This window comes from Pezoporus flaviventris, unplaced genomic scaffold, assembly GCF_033815535.1.
Source record: "Pezoporus flaviventris isolate CSIRO_AGI_PZ_B2104156 unplaced genomic scaffold, CSIRO_AGI_Pfla_v1 ptg000188l, whole genome shotgun sequence".
NCBI lineage: Eukaryota > Metazoa > Chordata > Aves > Psittaciformes > Psittacidae > Pezoporus > Pezoporus flaviventris.
Window position 1 is genome coordinate 3,152,467 of NW_026892736.1, and position 17,534 is coordinate 3,170,000.

General features: G+C 66.5%; 3 protein-coding genes across 4 annotated transcripts in view; all 3 read left to right on the plus strand.

The window, feature by feature from the left end:
• Window positions 1-870: 870 nt before the first annotated feature.
• On the plus strand, window positions 871-3,736 carry LOC133262136 (N-acetyltransferase family 8 member 3-like). Its single transcript, XM_061441070.1, has 2 exons — window positions 871-924; window positions 2,469-3,736. Exon 2 carries the CDS (start codon window positions 2,475-2,477, stop codon window positions 3,159-3,161), a length of 687 nt encoding a protein of 228 aa, XP_061297054.1. The 5' UTR covers window positions 871-924; window positions 2,469-2,474; the 3' UTR covers window positions 3,162-3,736.
• Window positions 3,737-5,015: 1,279 nt separating this feature from the next.
• VPS16 (VPS16 core subunit of CORVET and HOPS complexes) lies at window positions 5,016-14,033 on the plus strand. The gene is made up of 24 exons (XM_061441069.1): window positions 5,016-5,108; window positions 5,763-5,851; window positions 5,953-6,050; window positions 6,476-6,604; window positions 6,788-6,932; window positions 7,003-7,118; window positions 7,231-7,353; window positions 8,211-8,266; window positions 8,394-8,483; window positions 9,059-9,153; window positions 9,236-9,312; window positions 9,396-9,527; window positions 9,599-9,726; window positions 9,833-9,868; window positions 10,670-10,778; window positions 10,848-10,982; window positions 11,061-11,169; window positions 11,945-12,042; window positions 12,109-12,213; window positions 12,868-12,945; window positions 13,030-13,199; window positions 13,271-13,367; window positions 13,482-13,585; window positions 13,790-14,033. The coding sequence occupies exons 1-24, from the start codon at window positions 5,056-5,058 to the stop codon at window positions 13,932-13,934; spliced, it is 2,517 nt and encodes an 838-aa protein (XP_061297053.1). The 5' UTR covers window positions 5,016-5,055; the 3' UTR covers window positions 13,935-14,033.
• A 1,340-nt stretch (window positions 14,034-15,373) lies between these two features.
• IDH3B (isocitrate dehydrogenase (NAD(+)) 3 non-catalytic subunit beta) overlaps window positions 15,374-17,534 on the plus strand; it is a 9,646-nt gene continuing 7,485 nt past the window's right edge. For both annotated transcript variants that reach the window (XM_061441079.1, XM_061441078.1), the window contains exons 1-3: window positions 15,374-15,441; window positions 15,534-15,614; window positions 17,491-17,534. The exon at window positions 17,491-17,534 is cut by the window's right edge and continues 55 nt beyond it. In XM_061441079.1, the coding sequence (XP_061297063.1) occupies window positions 15,406-15,441; window positions 15,534-15,614; window positions 17,491-17,534 (161 nt within the window). In that variant the 5' untranslated portion in view covers window positions 15,374-15,405. The remainder of the gene's footprint in view (window positions 15,442-15,533; window positions 15,615-17,490) is intronic.

The following is a 17,534-nucleotide window of genomic DNA, read 5'->3' on the forward strand; positions in this document are numbered from 1 at the left end:
ATGGTGCATGTCAGGGATGCGCAATGGGGGGGGGTCTGGGTGCTGCCATCCCCACCCCATCGCTGTCCCTGCTTTCCCAAGGGAGTTCAGGCTCCCAGGAGTGCATTCCCATGGGGAGCCTGGCCCCAAAGCCTTTGGGGGGGGTTCCCCACGTGTGCCCCCCGCCTTGGCCCCTGTGCACTGCCTGTGGGTCAGGGGCTGCTGCTGGAAGGGGGGGGGGTGTTAACAATAAAGGACCATCCACAGCACCGGGCTGGATCGTTCTTCCCACATTGGGATGGGGTCTCAGGATGGGATCCTCACTGGGATGATGGCACCAGCACTACAGGGACACCCATGAGAATGGTCCAGCACTGGGGGGGCACCAACCTGGACCCATTGGACATTACCATAACGCATGGGGATGACCCCCCCACTGTGTACCCCCCAGACCCCCTGTGCCAATGGGTGTCACTGGGAAGGGGACCACGGTCCCCCAGACCCCCTTGTCCCCTCCTTGGACCTCCTTGTGCCCCCCCCGTCCCCTCGCACCTCCTTAAGCCCCATCCTTTTCCTGCTGTACCAAAGGCAACTCAGTGACCGTGAAAGAGCAGGGCAAAGTCCGAAGACCTTTGTCCCCCCACCCCATAGAGGGGCTCTTCAAGGGGGGGTCCACAACTAAAACGGGCATTGGGAACCCCCCCCACAATGGGACCATTCAGAAGGGGGGGATGATGCTGAAGCATTGGCGGGGATGGGGGGGTCCGGGTTGTGGAGGGGGACGGGCGAAGCCCGTCCCCCTCCACAACCCGGACCCCCCCATCCCCGCATCAATGGGTACCCCCCCATTACCCCCCTTAATGCCCCCCCCGCGCTCAGCGTGACCCCAGAAGCCACATCCCTCCGGCGCCTGCGCTCGCTGCATCTCCGGAGCCGTCGTCACCGGTAAGAGCCGAGCCTCGAAGGGGGGGGGGGCCCAGCGGGTCCCCCCCAAAGGGTGCAGAAGGAGGGGATGAATGGGGCTGGGGTAGGAGAATAAGGGCGGGGGGTAAAGCCCCCCCCCCCTCCCGTTGTTGTGATGGGCTTAAATGGGGACCCCCAGCTTAAACAAAGGGGTGCAAAGCTGCCGGCTCTGCTTCGGAAAGTGGGAGGGATGGGGGCTACCATGGGGGGGTTGAAGGCGGGGGCAGTGCTATGGTTGCCATTAACCCCCCCATAATGGGGTCAGTGCAGACGTACGGGGCTGATTATGGCATCTCTGGACCCCGTTTCCGGGGGGGGGGGGGGGGGGAGCCCCTTTTCCCCCCTCCGAACAGGGGAACAAGCCCATAGCGTGCCCTGGGCACCCCCGGGGGGGGGGGGGGGGGGGGGTCCGTTCCTGTTTCCCCTCCATTTCCCTTTGCTCTGTCCCTGCCGCGGCAGTTCGGGGTGAAGGATGGGCACACACAAAGGTCCTGTGCGCGGTCGTGGGGTCCTGGGGGTGATCGGGGGCATTGAGGGGGGGGAACACCCCCAAATCCTCCTGCTCTTCCCTTTCCTCCCCCCCTCCGCCCCGGTCCCTGCTCCCTCTTCCTCGCGATCCCATCCCCAGCTCATCCCTGCAGCCTGGGGCGGGTGGGATGGACCCGGAGGCTCCACCAGGGGGAGAGGGGACCCCCTGTGTCCAAGCCCTTTAACCCCTCCGTCCCCGGGACCCGCAGTGGGACCGGGCCCCCAGGCACGGCTGCTGCAGCCCCGGGGAGGGGAAAACCGGGATGAGAAGGGAGACGGTTGGGGGGGTTGGTGGGACCCAAAGGGGGGGGGGGAGGAGTGGGGCAGGGACCGCGCCGTGGGGGCGGGATGGAAGCCTGGGATGGAGCTCTTAGGGAGTTGGGGGTGCTGGGTGAGGAGCAGCTCCCCATGACCCGGTCCAGATCCCCCCCTCCCGTGCTGGGTGCACCCCCAGAGCGTGAGCAGCAGCGCAGGGAGGGGATCCTGCCCCTCTGCTGCGCTATGGGGAGACCTGAGAGCGGCTCCAGTGCCTGAAGGGGCTGCAGGGGACCTGGAGAGGGGCTTGGGACAAGGGATGGAGGGACAGGCCAAGGGGAAAGGCTTGAACCTGCCCGAGGGGAGAGTTGGAGGGGATACAAGGAAGGTGGGGGGACATTGGAAGGGGTTGATTGGAGAAGCTGTGGCTGCCCCATCCCTGGCAGTGCTCAAGGGCAGGTTGGACACAGGGGCTTGGAGCAAGCTGCTCCGGTGGAAGGGGTCCCTGCCCGTGGCAGGGGTTGGAGCTGGAGGAGCTTTAAGCTCCCTTCAACCCATACCAGGCTTCCGGGGCTCTATAAGGGGGTGATGCTGCCAGCGGGGTGATGCTGAGCACCTGCAGGAGCTATGGGGGACGCTCAGCTCCTGCCCATTCCCTGGCTGCGCTGTCCCGGTGCTGGGGTCTCTGTGTCATGTGTGACCCCCCACCCTCCCCACCTCTGACCGCCGGTGCCGTGCCGCAGGTTCCCATGGCGTCCTACCGCATCCGGCAGTACCAGGACAAGGACTTTGACGCCGTGCGGACGCTGTTTGCCCGCGGGATGCTGGAGCACAGCCCGGCCGGGTACCGCCACGTCCTGCGCTCGGCCCGGGTGCAGCTCCAGCTCCTCGTCCTCTTCGTGCTGGTGCGAGCGGCCGGCGGCTTCTGGCTGCTGGGGCTGGGGGCCGTGGCGCTGGCGCTCGTGGCCATCTGGCTCCTGGTGCGCTCCTACTCCACCACCTACGTGCGGCAGGCGCTCGGCACCGACCTGGCCGACGTGCGCGGCTCCTACCTGCGCTCCCCGCACGCCTGCTTCTGGGTGGCCGAGGCCGGCGGCGCCGTGGTGGGCATGGTGGCGGTGGAGCCGCCGCAGGACCCGGCCGAGCGGGCCGTGGCGCTGGAGCTGAAGCGGCTCTCGGTCAGCAGAGAGCACCGGGGCTGCGGCATCGCCAAGGCGCTGTGCCGGGAGGTGCTGCGCTTCGCCCGCGCCCGCGGCTTCGGCGCCGTCGTCCTCTCCACCTCCATGGTGCAGGTGCCGGCGCAGCGGCTCTACGAGAGCCAGGGCTTCCGCAGGGTGGGCACCACCAGCCCCTCGCTGCTCGCCTCCCTCCTCTGCTTCCAGGTCTTCCGCTACCGCTGCGACCTGCCCGGCCCCGCCGCGGCCCCGCCGCGCTAGGGAACGGCACCGGAACCGCGGCACCGCAGCCCCGAGGGAGGTGATGCCACGGCACCTCGGGTGCTGGGCCTGGCGTGCGAGGCACGGCTGTAGTATCCCTGTCACTGCTGCAGCATCCCTGTCACAGCTGTAGTATCCCTGTCACAGCTGCAGCATCCCTGGCACCGCTGCAGCATCCCTGGCACCGCTGCAGCATCCCTGTCACCGCTGCAGCATCCTTGGCACCGCTGCAGCATCCCTGGCACCACTGCAGCATCCCTGGCACAGCTGCAGCATCCCTGGCACAGCTGCAGTATCCTTGGCACCGCTGCAGCATCCCTGGCACAGCTGCAGCATCCCTGGCACAGCTGCAACATCCCTGGCACCGCTGCAGCATCCCTGGCACAGCTGCAGTATCCTTGGCACCGCTGCAGTATCCCTGGCACCGCTGCAGCATCCCTGGCACAGCTGCAGCATCCCTGGCACTGCTGCAGCACCCCTGGCACAGCTGCAACATCCCTGGCACCACTGCAGCATCCCTGGCACAGCTGCAGTATCCTTGGCACCGCTGCAGCATCCCTGGCACAGCTGCAGCATCCCTCATAACCACAGCATCCCCAGCATGCAGGGCACCACTGCAACATCCCCAGCACCACTGCAGCATCCCCAGCATGCAAAGCTCCACTGCAAAATCCCTGGCACCCTAAGCACAACTGCAGCATCCCCAGCACGCAAGGCTCCATCACAGCATCCCCTAACACACTGGGTACCATTGCAGCACACCCAGCATGCTAGGCTCCATTGCAGCATCCCATACACGCTAGGCACAACTGCAGCATTCCCCACCACTGCAGCACCCCTGGCACCGCCACAGCATCTGCAGCACACACAGCACCATTGCAGCACCCCTGGCACCACCACAGCATCCCCAGCACCCCCAGCACCATTGCAGCACCCCCGGCACCACCCCAGCATCCCCAGCACCCCCAGCACCATTGCAGCACCCCCAGCACCACCACAGCATCCCCAGCACACACAGCACCATTGCAGCACCCCTGGCACCACCACAGCATCCCCAGCACCCCCAGCACCATTGCAGCACCCCCAGCACCACCACAGCATCCCCAGCACACACAGCACCATTGCACCACCATGGAGCGAGGCTCAGCCATGGCACCTACCGGGGTCGGGGCTGGGATGGGGCTGCCCCTGGCTGGGCTGTTGGGGCCGTTCCTTATTTGCCAGTGGTGAGAAATAAAGAGAGATGGACCCCATGGGACAGCTGTGTGGGGCGTGGGTGTGTACATGTGTGTGTGTGTACATGTGTGTGTGTGTGTGTACACGTGTGTGTACCTCTGTGTGTACGTGTGTGTGTACATGTGTGTGTGTGTACATGTGTGTGTGTATGTGTACCTGTATGTGTGTATGTGTACACGTGTGTATCCGTAGGTGCACACGTGTGTATGTTTACACGTGTGTATGTTTACACGTGTGTGCGTGCTCACGCATGCGCAGGCCCGCCCATGCCCGCCCGCACTGCGCGCAGGCGCCGTCCCCTCGCTTCCTTGTGTGCGTGCGCGCGGCTGCCAGCACCCCCGAGAGCCCCCCCAGGGCCGTGCTGGGGACCGGGGACCCTTGGGGTGCCGGGGGGGGGGCAGGGGGGTGCCAGGGAACACCCCGAGGCCCACAGGCAGGCTGGCGGCCGTGCCCTCACTAAAGATGGCGGCGGCGAGGCCCGCAGTGCCCTCAGTAAAGATGGCGGAGGCGCCAGTTCCCCCGCTCCCTGTGCCCTCACTCAAGATGGCGGCGCCCGTGTCGGCGTCACGGCGGGGCGGGCGGAAGTGCCGGTGGGGGCCTCGCCGCCGCTAGCTTCCGTTCCGTCCCGTCCCGTCCCGGCCCGTCCCGGCCCGGCGCCATGGACTGCTACACGGCCAACTGGAACCCGCTGGGCGAGGACACCTTCTACCGGTGAGCGGCGGCGGCCCGGGCCTGGGCCCGGTACCGGCAGGGCAGCCCCTCTATGTCCCTGGGGCCGGGCAGGGGATGCTGGGGGGGTCCCAAGGGCCTTGGTGATGCTGGGGCTGCCCCGGAGCTGGCATGGGAGAGCTGGGGGGGGGGGGGTGTCTCAGGGGGGTTGGAGCCGGCCTGGGAGGTCCCGGGGCTGCCCGGGGGGGGGCTTAGGGCTGATCCCAGCCTTGGAGGTGCCGGGGGGGGGGATCCCAGGGCCGGGGGGGGTGGGCTCCATCCCTACTCCCCATCCCTCTGTGTGCCTCCATCCATGCATCTATCCATCCATCCCTCCCTCCCTCCATGGCATCCATCCCTCCATCCATCCATGCATGCATCTGTCCATCCATCCATACCTCCATCCCTCCATCCATCCATCCATGCATCTATCCATCCATCCGTCCCTCCCTCCATGGCATCCATCCCTCCATCCATCCATGCATGCATCTGTCCATCCCTCCATCCATCCATGCATGCATCTCTCCATCCATCCCTCCATCCGTCCCTCCATCCCTCCCTCCCTCCCTCCTTCCTCCATCCTTCCATCCCTCCCTCCATCCATCCCTCCATCCCTCCATGCATCCGTTCCTCCATCCCTGCCTCTGACTCCCGCAGGAAGTTCGAGCTCTACACCATGGAGTGGAACCTGAAGGAGGACCTGCGGGACTGCATGGTGGCGGCTGCCCCGTATGGAGGGCCCATAGGTGGGTCCTGCCCCCAAGGACCCCACACTGGGACCCGGGGCTGGCTCTGCCCTGGGGTCAGGACAGGCTCATGGGGCCTCTCCTGTCCCCGTCCCCCCCAGCTCTGCTCAAGAACCACGCTCGGAAGGAGAAGGCCCCCGGCGCCCGCCCGCTGCTGGAGATCTTCTCGGCCTCGGGGCTGCTCCTGGCCAGCATCCCGGTGAGCTGGGAGCATGGGGCAGCCCCTGCCCAGGGGGGCTCAGTGCAGGCACCGGAGGGCCCGGGGCTGCGTTAGGGCTGGGTGCCACAGGGGTCACCCCTCCCTGTGCCCATGGGGAAGCTGCCGATGCTCCCCGAGCAGTGGCTCCATGCGGCTCCTGCGCCCCTGGAAGCTGCGGAGAAGCCCTCGGACGTGGTGCAAGGAGGGAGCTGGGGGGAGAAGGAGGCTCCCGGGGGGGGAATATGAACCCTGGCATTGGAGCATCCTCCCTGTGCCATTGGCCAGGGCTGGGCTGGACACGGCAATGATGGCACGGAGGGACGGGGGGATGCGGAGCCGAGGGGCATCGGACCCGTGGGCACCCAGGCCTGGCTCTCGGCTTCACACATGTGTGTCTGTGCTGGGCTCCCCCGTGGCCCCCGCAGTGGAAGAGCGGGCGGCTGGTGCAGCTGGGCTGGACGGCCGGCGAGGACCTGCTGTGCATCCAGGAGGACGGCACCGTGCTCATCTACAACCTCTTCTGCGAGTTCAAGCGCCACTTCAGCATGGGCAACGTGAGCGGGGGGCACAGGAGGGAGCACACGGGGGGGAGCCTGGGGCCGTCCCTGCACGAGGGATGAGCTGCGTCCAGCCCTTGTCACTGTTAAGACGCAGCCCCGCAGCGCTGCGCCTGCTCCTCCGGGCTGTTCCGTGCCCAGCACCGCGGTGCTGAGCCCCGTGTGTCCGCCCCGGCGCAGGAGGTGCTGCAGAACCACGTGCTGGAGGCCAAGGTGTTCCACAGCGAGTTCGGCACCGGCGTGGCCATCCTGACCGGCAGCCACCGCTTCTCCCTGGCCACCAACATCGAGGACCTGAAGCTGCGCCGGATGCCCGAGGTGCCCGGTGCGTCCCTGCCCTGCTGCCCAGCCCCGGCCGGGCCCGGCGGCCGTGGCCCTGACGCTGGTGCCTGCAGGGCTGCAGAAGCCTCCATCCTGCTGGGCGGTGCTGGCCCAGGACAGGGTCACCATCGTGCTGCTGGCGCTGGGGCAGGACCTCTACCTCCTGGACAACACCTCCTGCTCCGTGGTGGTGAGCATGGGCTCCGTGGCTCGAGCAGGGTGGGAAGGGAGCCCCAGCGATCGGTGCGCAGCACCCCGCACCCCAGAGCGTGCCCCCGGGTTAACCCCCCCTCGCCTTGCAGACCCCCCCTGGGATGAGCCCCTCGGCCGGTGCCTACCTGCAGATGGCCGTGTCCTTCAACCACCGGTGCCTGGCGCTCCTCACCGACACCGGCTACATCTGGATGGGGCTGGCGTCGCTCAAGGTGAGTGCACATCTGGGGGGGGCTGACCCTGTTTGAGGTGGGCACATCTGGATGGGGCTGGTATCACTGAGGTGAGCGCACATCTGGACGGGGCTGGTATCACTGAGGTGAGCACACATCTGGATGGGGCTGGTATCACTGAGGTGAGCACACATCTGGATGGGGCTGGTATCACTGAGGTGAGCGCACATCTGGATGGGGCTGGCCTCGCTGGAGGTGGGCACACATCTGGATGGGGCTGGTATCACTGAGGTGAGCACACATCTGGATGGGGCTGGTATCACTGAGGTGAGCACACATCTGGATGGGGCTGGTATCACTGAGGTGAGCGCACATCTGGATGGGGCTGGCCTCGCTGGAGGTGGGCACACATCTGGATGGGGCTGGCCTCGCGGGAGGTGGGCACACATCTGGATGGGGCTGGCCTCGCGGGAGGTGGGCATGTCCTTCCCCTGTCACCCAAGTGGGACATCACCTCACAAGCTGAGCGATGGGTTAGAGAGCAGCAGGACTTCGGTGTGCCCCGGGGGCTGGGGGATGTGACCCACCCCAGAAGAGGCCGTTCAGAGCTGCAGTGCCCTCCCTTCAGACATAACCATCATCATTCCAATGCCCCCCAGTTCCCGTTCCTCGGGGGTCACTTGGGCAGCTCAGGCTGTGGCCCAGGCGCTGGGCACTGGGGCAGGGCTCCCTGGGGTGGTTTGGGCAGGAATCCCCTCACTCATTCCATCCTGGATGGGAATCCCTCAGTGCAGGACACCGGGCTGTGTGCTTGGTGTTCAATACCCCCCTTCCCCACCTCCTCTGCCTCTGTGCCCCCCTTCTCCCCCTCTTGACTCCGTGTTCTCTGGTCCTAGGAGAAGCTCTGCGAGTTCCACTGCAGCATCCGCTCCCCTCCCAAGCAGATGGTTTGGTGAGCGCTGCCCCCGGGCCCAGCCCCCCTGGGGGTGCCCTGAGCCCCGTGCCCACCTCAGGGCACATGGGAGCCTCCGGTGCCCCCCCCCCGCAGGTCTGGGGGCTGAGCCCTGGGTCCCCATCAGGTGCATGCGGCCCCGGAGCCGGCAGCGCGCGGTGGTGGTGGCCTGGGACCGGCAGCTCTTGGTGGCTGGGAGCTCCAGCGAGTGCATCCAGTATCCTTTGGGAGGGCGGCGGGGCCCAAGGCCAGCACAAAGCGGGGGTCACTGCGGGTCCTCTCTGGGGAAGCAGCACCTCTGTGGGGGCCTCTGCTGTCCCCTCAAGGTCGGTGCCCCCCAGGGTGTTCCCATGCCTGCAGCAAAGCCCCCTCCTGTGTCCACATCCCCCTGGCTCTGAGGTACCTGAGAGCAGCTCCAGGGCCTGAAGGGGCTGCAGGAAAGCTGGAGAGGGGCTTGGGACAAGGGATGTAGGGACAGGCCAAGGGGAATGGCTTTAACCTGCCCGAGGGGAGACTGAGATGAGCTCTTAGGCAGAAGCTCTTCCCTGGGAGGGTGCTGAGGCGCTGGCACAGGGTGCCCAGAGAAGCTGTGGCTGCCCCATCCCTGGCAGTGCTCAAGGCCAGGTTGGACACAGGGGCTTGGAGCAAGCTGCTCCGGTGGAAGGGGTTGGGGTTGGGGCTGGAGGAGCTTTGAGGTCCCTTCCAACCCAAACCATTCCGTGGTTCTGTGACTGATGTGGGGCAGAGGGACGCAGCCCCTGGCTTCCCGTGAGCCCTTAGCAGGGAGCTCAGGTTTGTCCTGGATGAGGACTCCTTCCTGGTGCCCGAGCTGGACGGGGTCCGGATCTTGTCCCGCAGCTCCCACGAGTTCCTGCAGGAGATCCCAGGTGGGTTGAGCCCGCGGCTCCCCCCAGCCCCATCGCCGTGGGGTTCCGTGCCTCCGGGGTGGTTTCAGCCCTGTCTCCGCAGAGGCCAGCCAGGAGATCTTCAGGATCGCCTCCATGGCGCCGGGGGCTCTGCTGCTGGAGGCGCAGAAGGAGTACGAGGTACGTGCAGCGCTGCGGTGCCCCTGCCCCACAGGGATGGGGATGGGGTCCCTGCGGGCTCCCGGAGCTCCCGTTCCCTGCAGAAGGAGAGCCAGAAGGCGGACGAGTACCTGCGGGAGATCAAGGACCAGCAGCTGCTGCCGGAGGCCGTGAGCCAATGCATCGAGGCCGCGGGCCACGAGCACGAGCCCGACACCCAGAAGTCGCTGCTGCGGGTGCGTGGGGCGCTGCGGGTGAAGGCGCCTGCCCCCCATGCGGCCCCGGCCCCACGTCCCTGCTCCCACAGGCAGCCTCCTTCGGGAAGTGCTTCCTCGACAAGTTCCCCCCGGAGAGCTTCGTGCGGATGTGCCAGGACCTGCGGGTGCTCAACGCCATCCGGGACTACCAGATCGGCATCCCCCTCACCTTCACCCAGTATCCTCCGTGGCAGGAGGGCGGCATCACCCTGGGGTGGGGGGGGGGTGCTGCCTGCGCTTGGTGGAGTTTTGAGGTCAAAGACAGCCCTTGACGGTGCCCACAGATACAAGAGGCTCACCATTGAGGTGCTGCTGGACAGGTGAGGGTCCCTGGAGCTGGGGATGGCAGCCCCGAGCTGAGGCGCTGTCTTTCTGCACCACGGTTCCCATCCCCATGGCTCCCATCCCATGCCTGGGGCTCCTCAGCTCCATGGACCCCATCCCCATGGTCCCCATGCCTGTGGTTCTCCATCTCCATGGACTCCATCCCTGTGGTCCCCATCTCTGTGGTCCGCATCCCCATGGTCTCTATCTCTGTGGTTCCCCATCCCTGTGGCTCCCCATCCCCGTGGTTCCCCATCTCCATGGTCCCCATCCTTATGATCCCCCTCCCTGTGGTTCTCCATCTCCATGGTCTCCATCCCTGTGGCTCCCATCTCTGTGGTCCGCATCCCCGTGGTCTTTATCCTTTATCTCTGTGGTTCCCCATCCCCGTGGTCCCCATTCCTGTGGTTCTCCATCCCCATGGTCCCCATCCCTGTGGTTCTCCATCCCCATGGTCCCCATCCCTGTGGTTCTCCATCCCCATGGTCCCCATCCCTGTGGTTCTCCATCCCCATGGTCCCCATCCCCGTGGTTCTCCATCCCCATGGTCTCCATCCCCATGGTCCCCATTCCCATGGTCCCCATCCCTGTGGTTCTCCATCCCCATGGTCCCCATCCCTGTGGTTCCCCATCCCCATGTCCTCCATCCCCATGGTCCCATGGTCTCCATCCCTGTGGCTCCCATTTCCCTGGTCCCCACCTCCCTGGCTTTGGTCTCTGCTCACTCCAGCCCCCCCCGAGGCCACCCAACACCCCAGACCCCCATGGGCCGTGCCCTGACCCCCCTTGCCCCCCAGGCTGGTGCTGCGGCGGCTCTACCCGCTGGCCATCCGGATGTGCGAGTACCTGCGCCTCTCCGAGATCCAGGGCGTGAGCCGCATCCTGGCGCACTGGGCCTGCTACAAGGTACGGGGGGGGGGTTCGGGGGGGTCTCTCGGTGCTGGGGGATGCCGGGGCCCATCCTGCTCCCCGCAGGTGCAGCAGAAGGACAAGTCGGACGAGGAGGTGGCGCAGGCCATCAACCACAAGCTGGGGGACACCCCCGGCATCTCCTACTCCGAGATCGCCGCCCGCGCCTACGACTGCGGCCGCACGGAGCTGGCCATCAAGGTGTGGGGACGGGGGGGGCACTGGGGGGGCACCGTGGCCGTGGCCGGGCACTGACCCCCCCCTTCCTGTGCCTGGCAGCTGCTGGAGTACGAGCCCCGCTCCGGGGAGCAGGTCCCACTGCTGCTCAAGATGAAGAGGAGCAAACTGGCGCTGAGCAAGGCCATCGAGAGCGGGGACACGGACCTGGGTGGGGGCACTGGGGGGATTTGGTGGCTGTGAGGGTGGATTTGGGGGCTGGGAGCTGGTGATGGGTTTGGGGGCTGGGGGGGATGTAGGGGATGGAGAGGGGTTCGGGGGCCAGGGTTGGATTTAGGGGCTGGGGGGGGTGGGAGCTGGTGATGGGTTTAGGGTCTGTGGGGGGATAGAGATGGGCTTTGGGGGCCAGGGTTGGATGTGGGGGCTGGGGTGGGGGGGGGGGGGCTGGGAGCCAGTGATGGGTTTGGGGGCTGGAGGGGAATGGAGGTGGGGTTTGGGGGCCAGGGTTGGCTGGGGGGTTTGGGAGCTGGTGATGGGTTTGGGGTCTGTGGGGGAATGTAGGGGATGGAGAGGGGTTTGGGGGCCAGGGTTGGATTTGGGGCCTGGGGCGTGCTGGGAGCTGGTGATGGGTTTAAGTTCTGTGGGGGGATAGAGATGGGGTTTGGGGACCAGGGTTGGATGTGGTGGCTGGGGGGGGTGGGATCTGGTGATGGGTTTGGGGGCTCAGAGGGGGATGTAGGGGATGGAGAGGGGTTTGGGGGCCAAGGGGTTTTGGGGGTCTGTGGGGGGGATTTGATAGGTGGCAGTTTGGGGGCTGGGGGGCGATTTGGGGGCTATGATGGATTTGGGGGGCCATGGGGGGGGTGGTTGGGGGACCCCCTTTGTGGCTTTGCTCCCTGTGGGCTGGGGTGGCCGGAGGGGCTGGGGCTGCCCCCCCCCAGCATGGGGGGCACAGACCCATGTGTGTCCCCCCTCCTTGCCCCCAGTCTACACCGTGGTGCTGCACCTCAAGAACGAGCTGAACCGCGGCACCTTCTTCATGACGCTGCAGAACCAGCCCGTGGCGCTGAGCCTGTACCGCCAGGTGAGCGGCTCCCACCCTGTGGGCCCCCCCATCCGCTGCCCCCCCTGACCCCCCCATTGCCCCCAGTTCTGCAAGCACCAGGAGCGGGACACGCTCAAGGACCTCTACAACCAGGACGACAGCCACCAGGAGCTGGGCAACTTCCATGTCCACGCCAGCTACGGAGAGAAGGTCCCAGCGGGGGGGGAGGAGGAGAGGGGAGGAAGGGGCTGGGGGGGGGGGGGGGGTTCATGCCTTGTGGGTGCTGGGTGCTCTCAACGGGGGGTGCTGGGTGTGCAAGGAGCTCCCCAGCGTGTGCCCTGTGCCCGTTGTCCCGCTGGGGCTCTGCTGGCAGAGCTCAGGAGCCCACCCCTGCTTAGGCAGGACCCAGCTCTGGGGGGCTCCATGGGTCCTGCAGTGGGTGCCGCAGTGGGTCCTGCAGTGGGTGCTGCAGTGGGTCCTGCAGTGGGTGCCGCAGTGGATGCTGCAGTGGGTGCCACAGTGGGTGCCGCAGTGGGTGCCACAGTGGGTGCCACAGTGGGTGCCGCAGTGGGTCCTGCAGTGGGTGCTGCAGTGGGTGCTGCAGTGGGTCCTGCAGTGGGTGCTGCAGTGGATGCTGCAGTGGGTGCCGCAGTGGGTGCTGCAGTGGGTGCCGCAGTGGGTCCTGCAGTGGGTCCTGCAGCGGACGCTGCAGTGGGTCCTGGACTGGGTCCTGCAGTGGGTGCCGCAGTGGGTGCCACAGTGGGTCCTGCAGCGGGTCCTGCGGCGGGCACTGCAGTGGGTCCTGCACTGGGTCCTGCACTGGGTGCTGCAGTGGGTGAAGGGGCCGCTGTGCTCCGTCCCCAGCGCATCGAGGGGCGCGTGGGGGCCCTGCAGAGCGCCCTGGATGAGTTCTACAAAGCCAAGAACGAGTTTGCAGCCAAGGTGAGGGGTGCTGGGGGGGGTGGCCACGGGCCCCTGCCCCATGGGCAGTGTTGGGGGTCCCTCCGAGCCCTGCTCCGTGCCCAGGCCACCGAGGAGCAGGTGAAGCTGCTGCGGCTCCAGCGGCACCTGCAGGAGGACCTGGACAAGCCCTACGTGGACCTCTCGCTGCACGACACCGTCTCCAACCTCATCCTGGACGGGCAGCACAAGCGCGCCGAGCAGCTCTACCGCGAGTTCAAGATCCCCGACAAGAGGTGGGGGTCCCGGGGGGCAGCCCCAGGGCTGGAGGCGAGCGGTGGGGCTGGGTTTCACCCCTGTCCCCCAGGTACTGGTGGCTGAAGATCAGCGCCTTGGCCACCCGCGGCGACTGGGAGGAGATGGAGAAGTTCTCCAAGAGCAAGAAGTCGCCCATCGGGTACCTGGTGAGGGCTCCTCCTGCTGCCGTGCCCCATGGCGGCTGTGCTGTGGGGCCGGGGGGGGGGGGGGGGGGGCTGTGCCATCTCCATCCCCCCCAAACCCGGTCCTCTCCTCCCCAGCCCTTCGTGGAGATCGCGGTCAAGCACCACAACCGCTACGAGGCCAAGAAGTACGCGCCCCGCGTGCCCCCCGAGCAGCGCGTCAGGGCCTTTGTCCTCGTGGGGTGCGTGTGGGGGGGGACGGGGTGCTTGGGGGGCGTGGGGCAGGGCTGGAACCCACTGGAGCAGTGGGGATGGGGATGATGAGGGGAAGCACGGGGTGGATGAGACCCCCGTGGAGCGCATGGGGGGTGTGGGGCTGGTGCCTCCAGGCTATGGGGCTGCCCCCCCACTCTCCCCACAGCCCCCATCTCCCCGTGTCCCCGCAGGGACCTGGAGCAGGCGGCCGACGCTGCCATCGAGCACAAGAACGAGAGCGAGATGAACTTCGTCCTGTCCAAGTGCTCGGCCAGCACCGACGCTGCCGTGGCCGAGAAACTGAACCGGGCCCGGGCCCAGCTCCTCAAGAAGTGACCCCCACTTGTGGGGCAGGGGAGGGTCCAGCCCCTCTTCTGCCCCTGGGGCCACTCCAGGCTGCTCCCATCCTTCCCCTGGCGGCGGGGAGCCCCGGGATGAGGGGTCCATGTCCTGCAGCAGCACCGGGGTCACCCTGGCAGCCTCCCGGCCATGGTCACGGTGGGACCATGGGGGGGTCCCCCCCTTCTCGCTGTGTGACCCCCTCCCTTCTTGTACAATAAAGAGGAGAGCTCGCGGGCCTGGCTCCTGCTGAGGACTGAGGGGTACCCCATGGGCACCCCCAGTGAGGGGCTGCAGAGTTGGGGGGGGTTAGGACACCCCTATTGATGTGGCACAGGGTTGGGGAGGTCTGTAGGGCATTTATGGGGGGCACTGGGGTCTGGGGAGGGCAGCCAGGGTCCTGGAGCAGGCCCTGGGCTGTCTGGAAGTTGGGATGGTCCCAATGAAGGTGGGATGTCCCCAATGGAGATGGGATGTCCCCAGTGAAGCTGGGATGTCCCCAATGGAGGTGGGATGTCCCCAGTGGAGGTGGGATGTCCCCCATGAAGCTGGGATGTCCCCCATGGAGGCGGGATGTCCCCAATGAAGCTGGGATGTCCCCAATGACGGTGGGATGTCCCCAGTGAAGCTGGGATGTCCCCCATGAAGCTGGGATGTCCCCATGAAGCTGGGATGTCCCCAGTGAAGCTGGGATGTCCCCAATGGAGGTGGGATGTCCCCAATGAAGCTGGGATGTCCCCAATGAAGCTGGGATGTCCCCATGAAGCTGGGATGTCCCCAGTGAAGCTGGGATGTCCCCAATGAAGCTGGGATGTCCCCCATGAAGCTGGGATGTCCCCAGTGAAGCTGGGATGTCCCCAATGAAGCTGGGATGTCCCCCATGAAGCTGGGATGTCCCCAGTGGAGGTGGGATGTCCCCCATGAAGCTGGGATGTCCCCAGTGAAGCTGGGATGTCCCCAGTGAAGCTGGGATGTCCCCAATGGAGGTGGGATGTCCCCATGAAGCTGGGATGTCCCCCATGAAGCTGGGATGTCCCCAGTGAAGCTGGGATGTCCCCAATGAAGCTGGGATGTCCCCAATGGAGGTGGGATGTCCCCATGAAGCTGGGATGTCCCCCATGAAGCTGGGATGTCCCCAGTGAAGCTGGGATGTCCCCAATGAAGCTGGGATGTCCCCAATGGAGGTGGGATGTCCCCATGAAGCTGGGATGTCCCCCATGAAGCTGGGATGTCCCCCATGAAGCTGGGATGTCCCCATGAAGCTGGGATGTCCCCAATGAAGCTGGGATGTCCCCCATGAAGCTGGGATGTCCCCAAGGGACCCTGCAGGGATGACGGGGCGGTCTCTAGGACCCCGCGGCGCCTCTTTCTGGGTTCGCTCCGCCCGCCCGTCCGCCAGGGGGCGCCTCCCTCCCGCCCCGCTCTGGTCCTGCCGTGCCGGTGCCGCGGTGCATTGTGGGACGCAGCAATGGCGGCGCTGGGAGCGGGGCGGGCGGCGGCAGCGGTGAGGGCCGGGGCCGGGGGTGGTCGGGGGGGGCTTGGGGGGCCCGGAGGTGTCGGTGCCTCACCCCCCCCCCCCCCCCCGCTTCCCCCCAGGGGCTCCTGCGGGCCCAGAGCCTCGGGGCGTGGAGGGGGCTCCGCGTGCCCCCCGCGCTGCAGCAGATCCCGCAGGCCAAGGTGAGAGCGGGGCACGGGGGGGGCCGGGCGCGGCTGCCGGGAAAGGCCTCGTCCGGGGCTGGAGCTGCCTCCTGCGGGCCGGAACCGGGAATGACCCGGGGGAAAACGGGAATGACCCGGGGGGGACAGGGAATGACCCGGGGGGGAACGGGAATGACCCGGGGGAAAACGGGAATGACCCGGGGGGAACAGGGAATGACCCTGGGGGGAACCGGGAATGATCCTGGGGGGAACGGGGAATGACCCTGGGGGGAACCGGGAATGATCCTGGGGGGAACGGGGAATGACCCTGGGGGAACCGGGAATGACCCTGGGGGGAACGGGGAATGACCCGGGGGGAACCGGGAATGACCCTGGGGGGAACGGGAATGACCCGGGGGGAACCGGGAATGACCCTGGGGGGAACCGGGAATGACCCTGGGGGGACCGGGAATGACCCTGGGGGGAACCGGGAATGACCCTGGGGGGAACGGGGAATGACCCTGGGAGGACCGGGAATGACCCTGGGGGGAACGGGGAATGACCCGGGGGGAACCGGGAATGACCCTGGGGGGAACGGGGAATGACCCGGGGGGAACCGGGAATGACCCTGGGGGGAACGGGAATGACCCGGGGGGGAAGAGGGAATGAAGAGGGGGTAAAGAGGGAATAGCACAGGGAATAATGCAGGGAATAAACAGGGAAAAACGCAGGGAATAAAGCAGGGAATAAAGGGAATAACGTCGGGAGTAAAGCAGGGAATAACATCGGGAATAAATGGAATAATGCAGGGAGTAAACAGGGAATAATGCAGGGAATAATATAGGGAATAGTGCAGGGAGTAAACAGGGAGTAACGCAGGGAATAACCAAGGAATAGCGCAGGGAATAACGTAGGGAATAAGCGGAATAATGCCGGGAATAACGCAGGGAATTTCTGGGTACTTTTAGGGACAAGGTAAGGCAAGGGCGAGCGGTGCAGCGCGTGCACTGGGCGGACACTGGGGGCAGGAACACGGCTGGGGGGGGGCGCGTTGTTCGCTATGGGGCCGAAGCAGCAGGGTGCTGGGTCCTGCCTGTCACAGCCGCTGAGAGGCTCCTGGCAGGGAGCGGTTCCGGTGACATCGGAGAGGCCGCGGGGAAGGGCTCAGCCCGGGGCTGTTCTTTTGCCCTTGAGGCCGGGCCTGGGCCAGGGTTCCCCCTGCAGATGCTCCCCTGCCCCTGCCGCTGTCAGTGCTGCTGGCAGCCCGGCTTCTGCTCCCGAGCTCCCCTCGGAGGCCCCAGAAGTGACCAGGGCAGGCTCTGCTCCTGCTCTGCCCCCCGCGGTCACCCTTTGCTTGCTCTCGCTGTCACTGGGGTGCTGCTGGTTCGCAGGTTAAGCTGTAGGGGGGCAGGCTTGTCTCCTTAACCCCAGAGGCCAGGTCTGGGGATCCCGTGCCCGGCTGTTTGCTGGGAATTACAGGCTAAGGGAGGCTAAAAGAGGCCATGTCGAACAGGAGGCAGCTGCAGCCCCGGTTTGGAGGTAGAAAGGGGCTCCGAGCCTGGTGATGGGCTCAGGACCGAGACAAAGCACGGTCAGCAGGGGCTGTGGGGTGATGGGAACAGGAGGCTCACACAGGGGGGCTCAGGAGGTCACAGTGAGAGGGGCAGGCAATGGGGGGCACAGAGGGAAGGGGCTGAGCTGGGAACGCAGCAGGGAAAGGTCTCCATGGTGGGGGTGTTGGGAGGGGGCTGCACGATGGAGGTCACTGCTGGCGCTGCAGTGGGGCTGTGTCAGCAGGAGCTGTGCCGTGGGGCAGCTGCTCCTCATGCTCTGTGTGCCCCCCCCATCGCTGCCCACGGGCCAGGCCCTGCCCTGGGGCAGCAGTGGGTCCGAGCCTGGTTTCCTCTCCGTGCAGTCAGAACATGCCAAGGCCGAGGGCACGTTCCAGGTGACCATGCT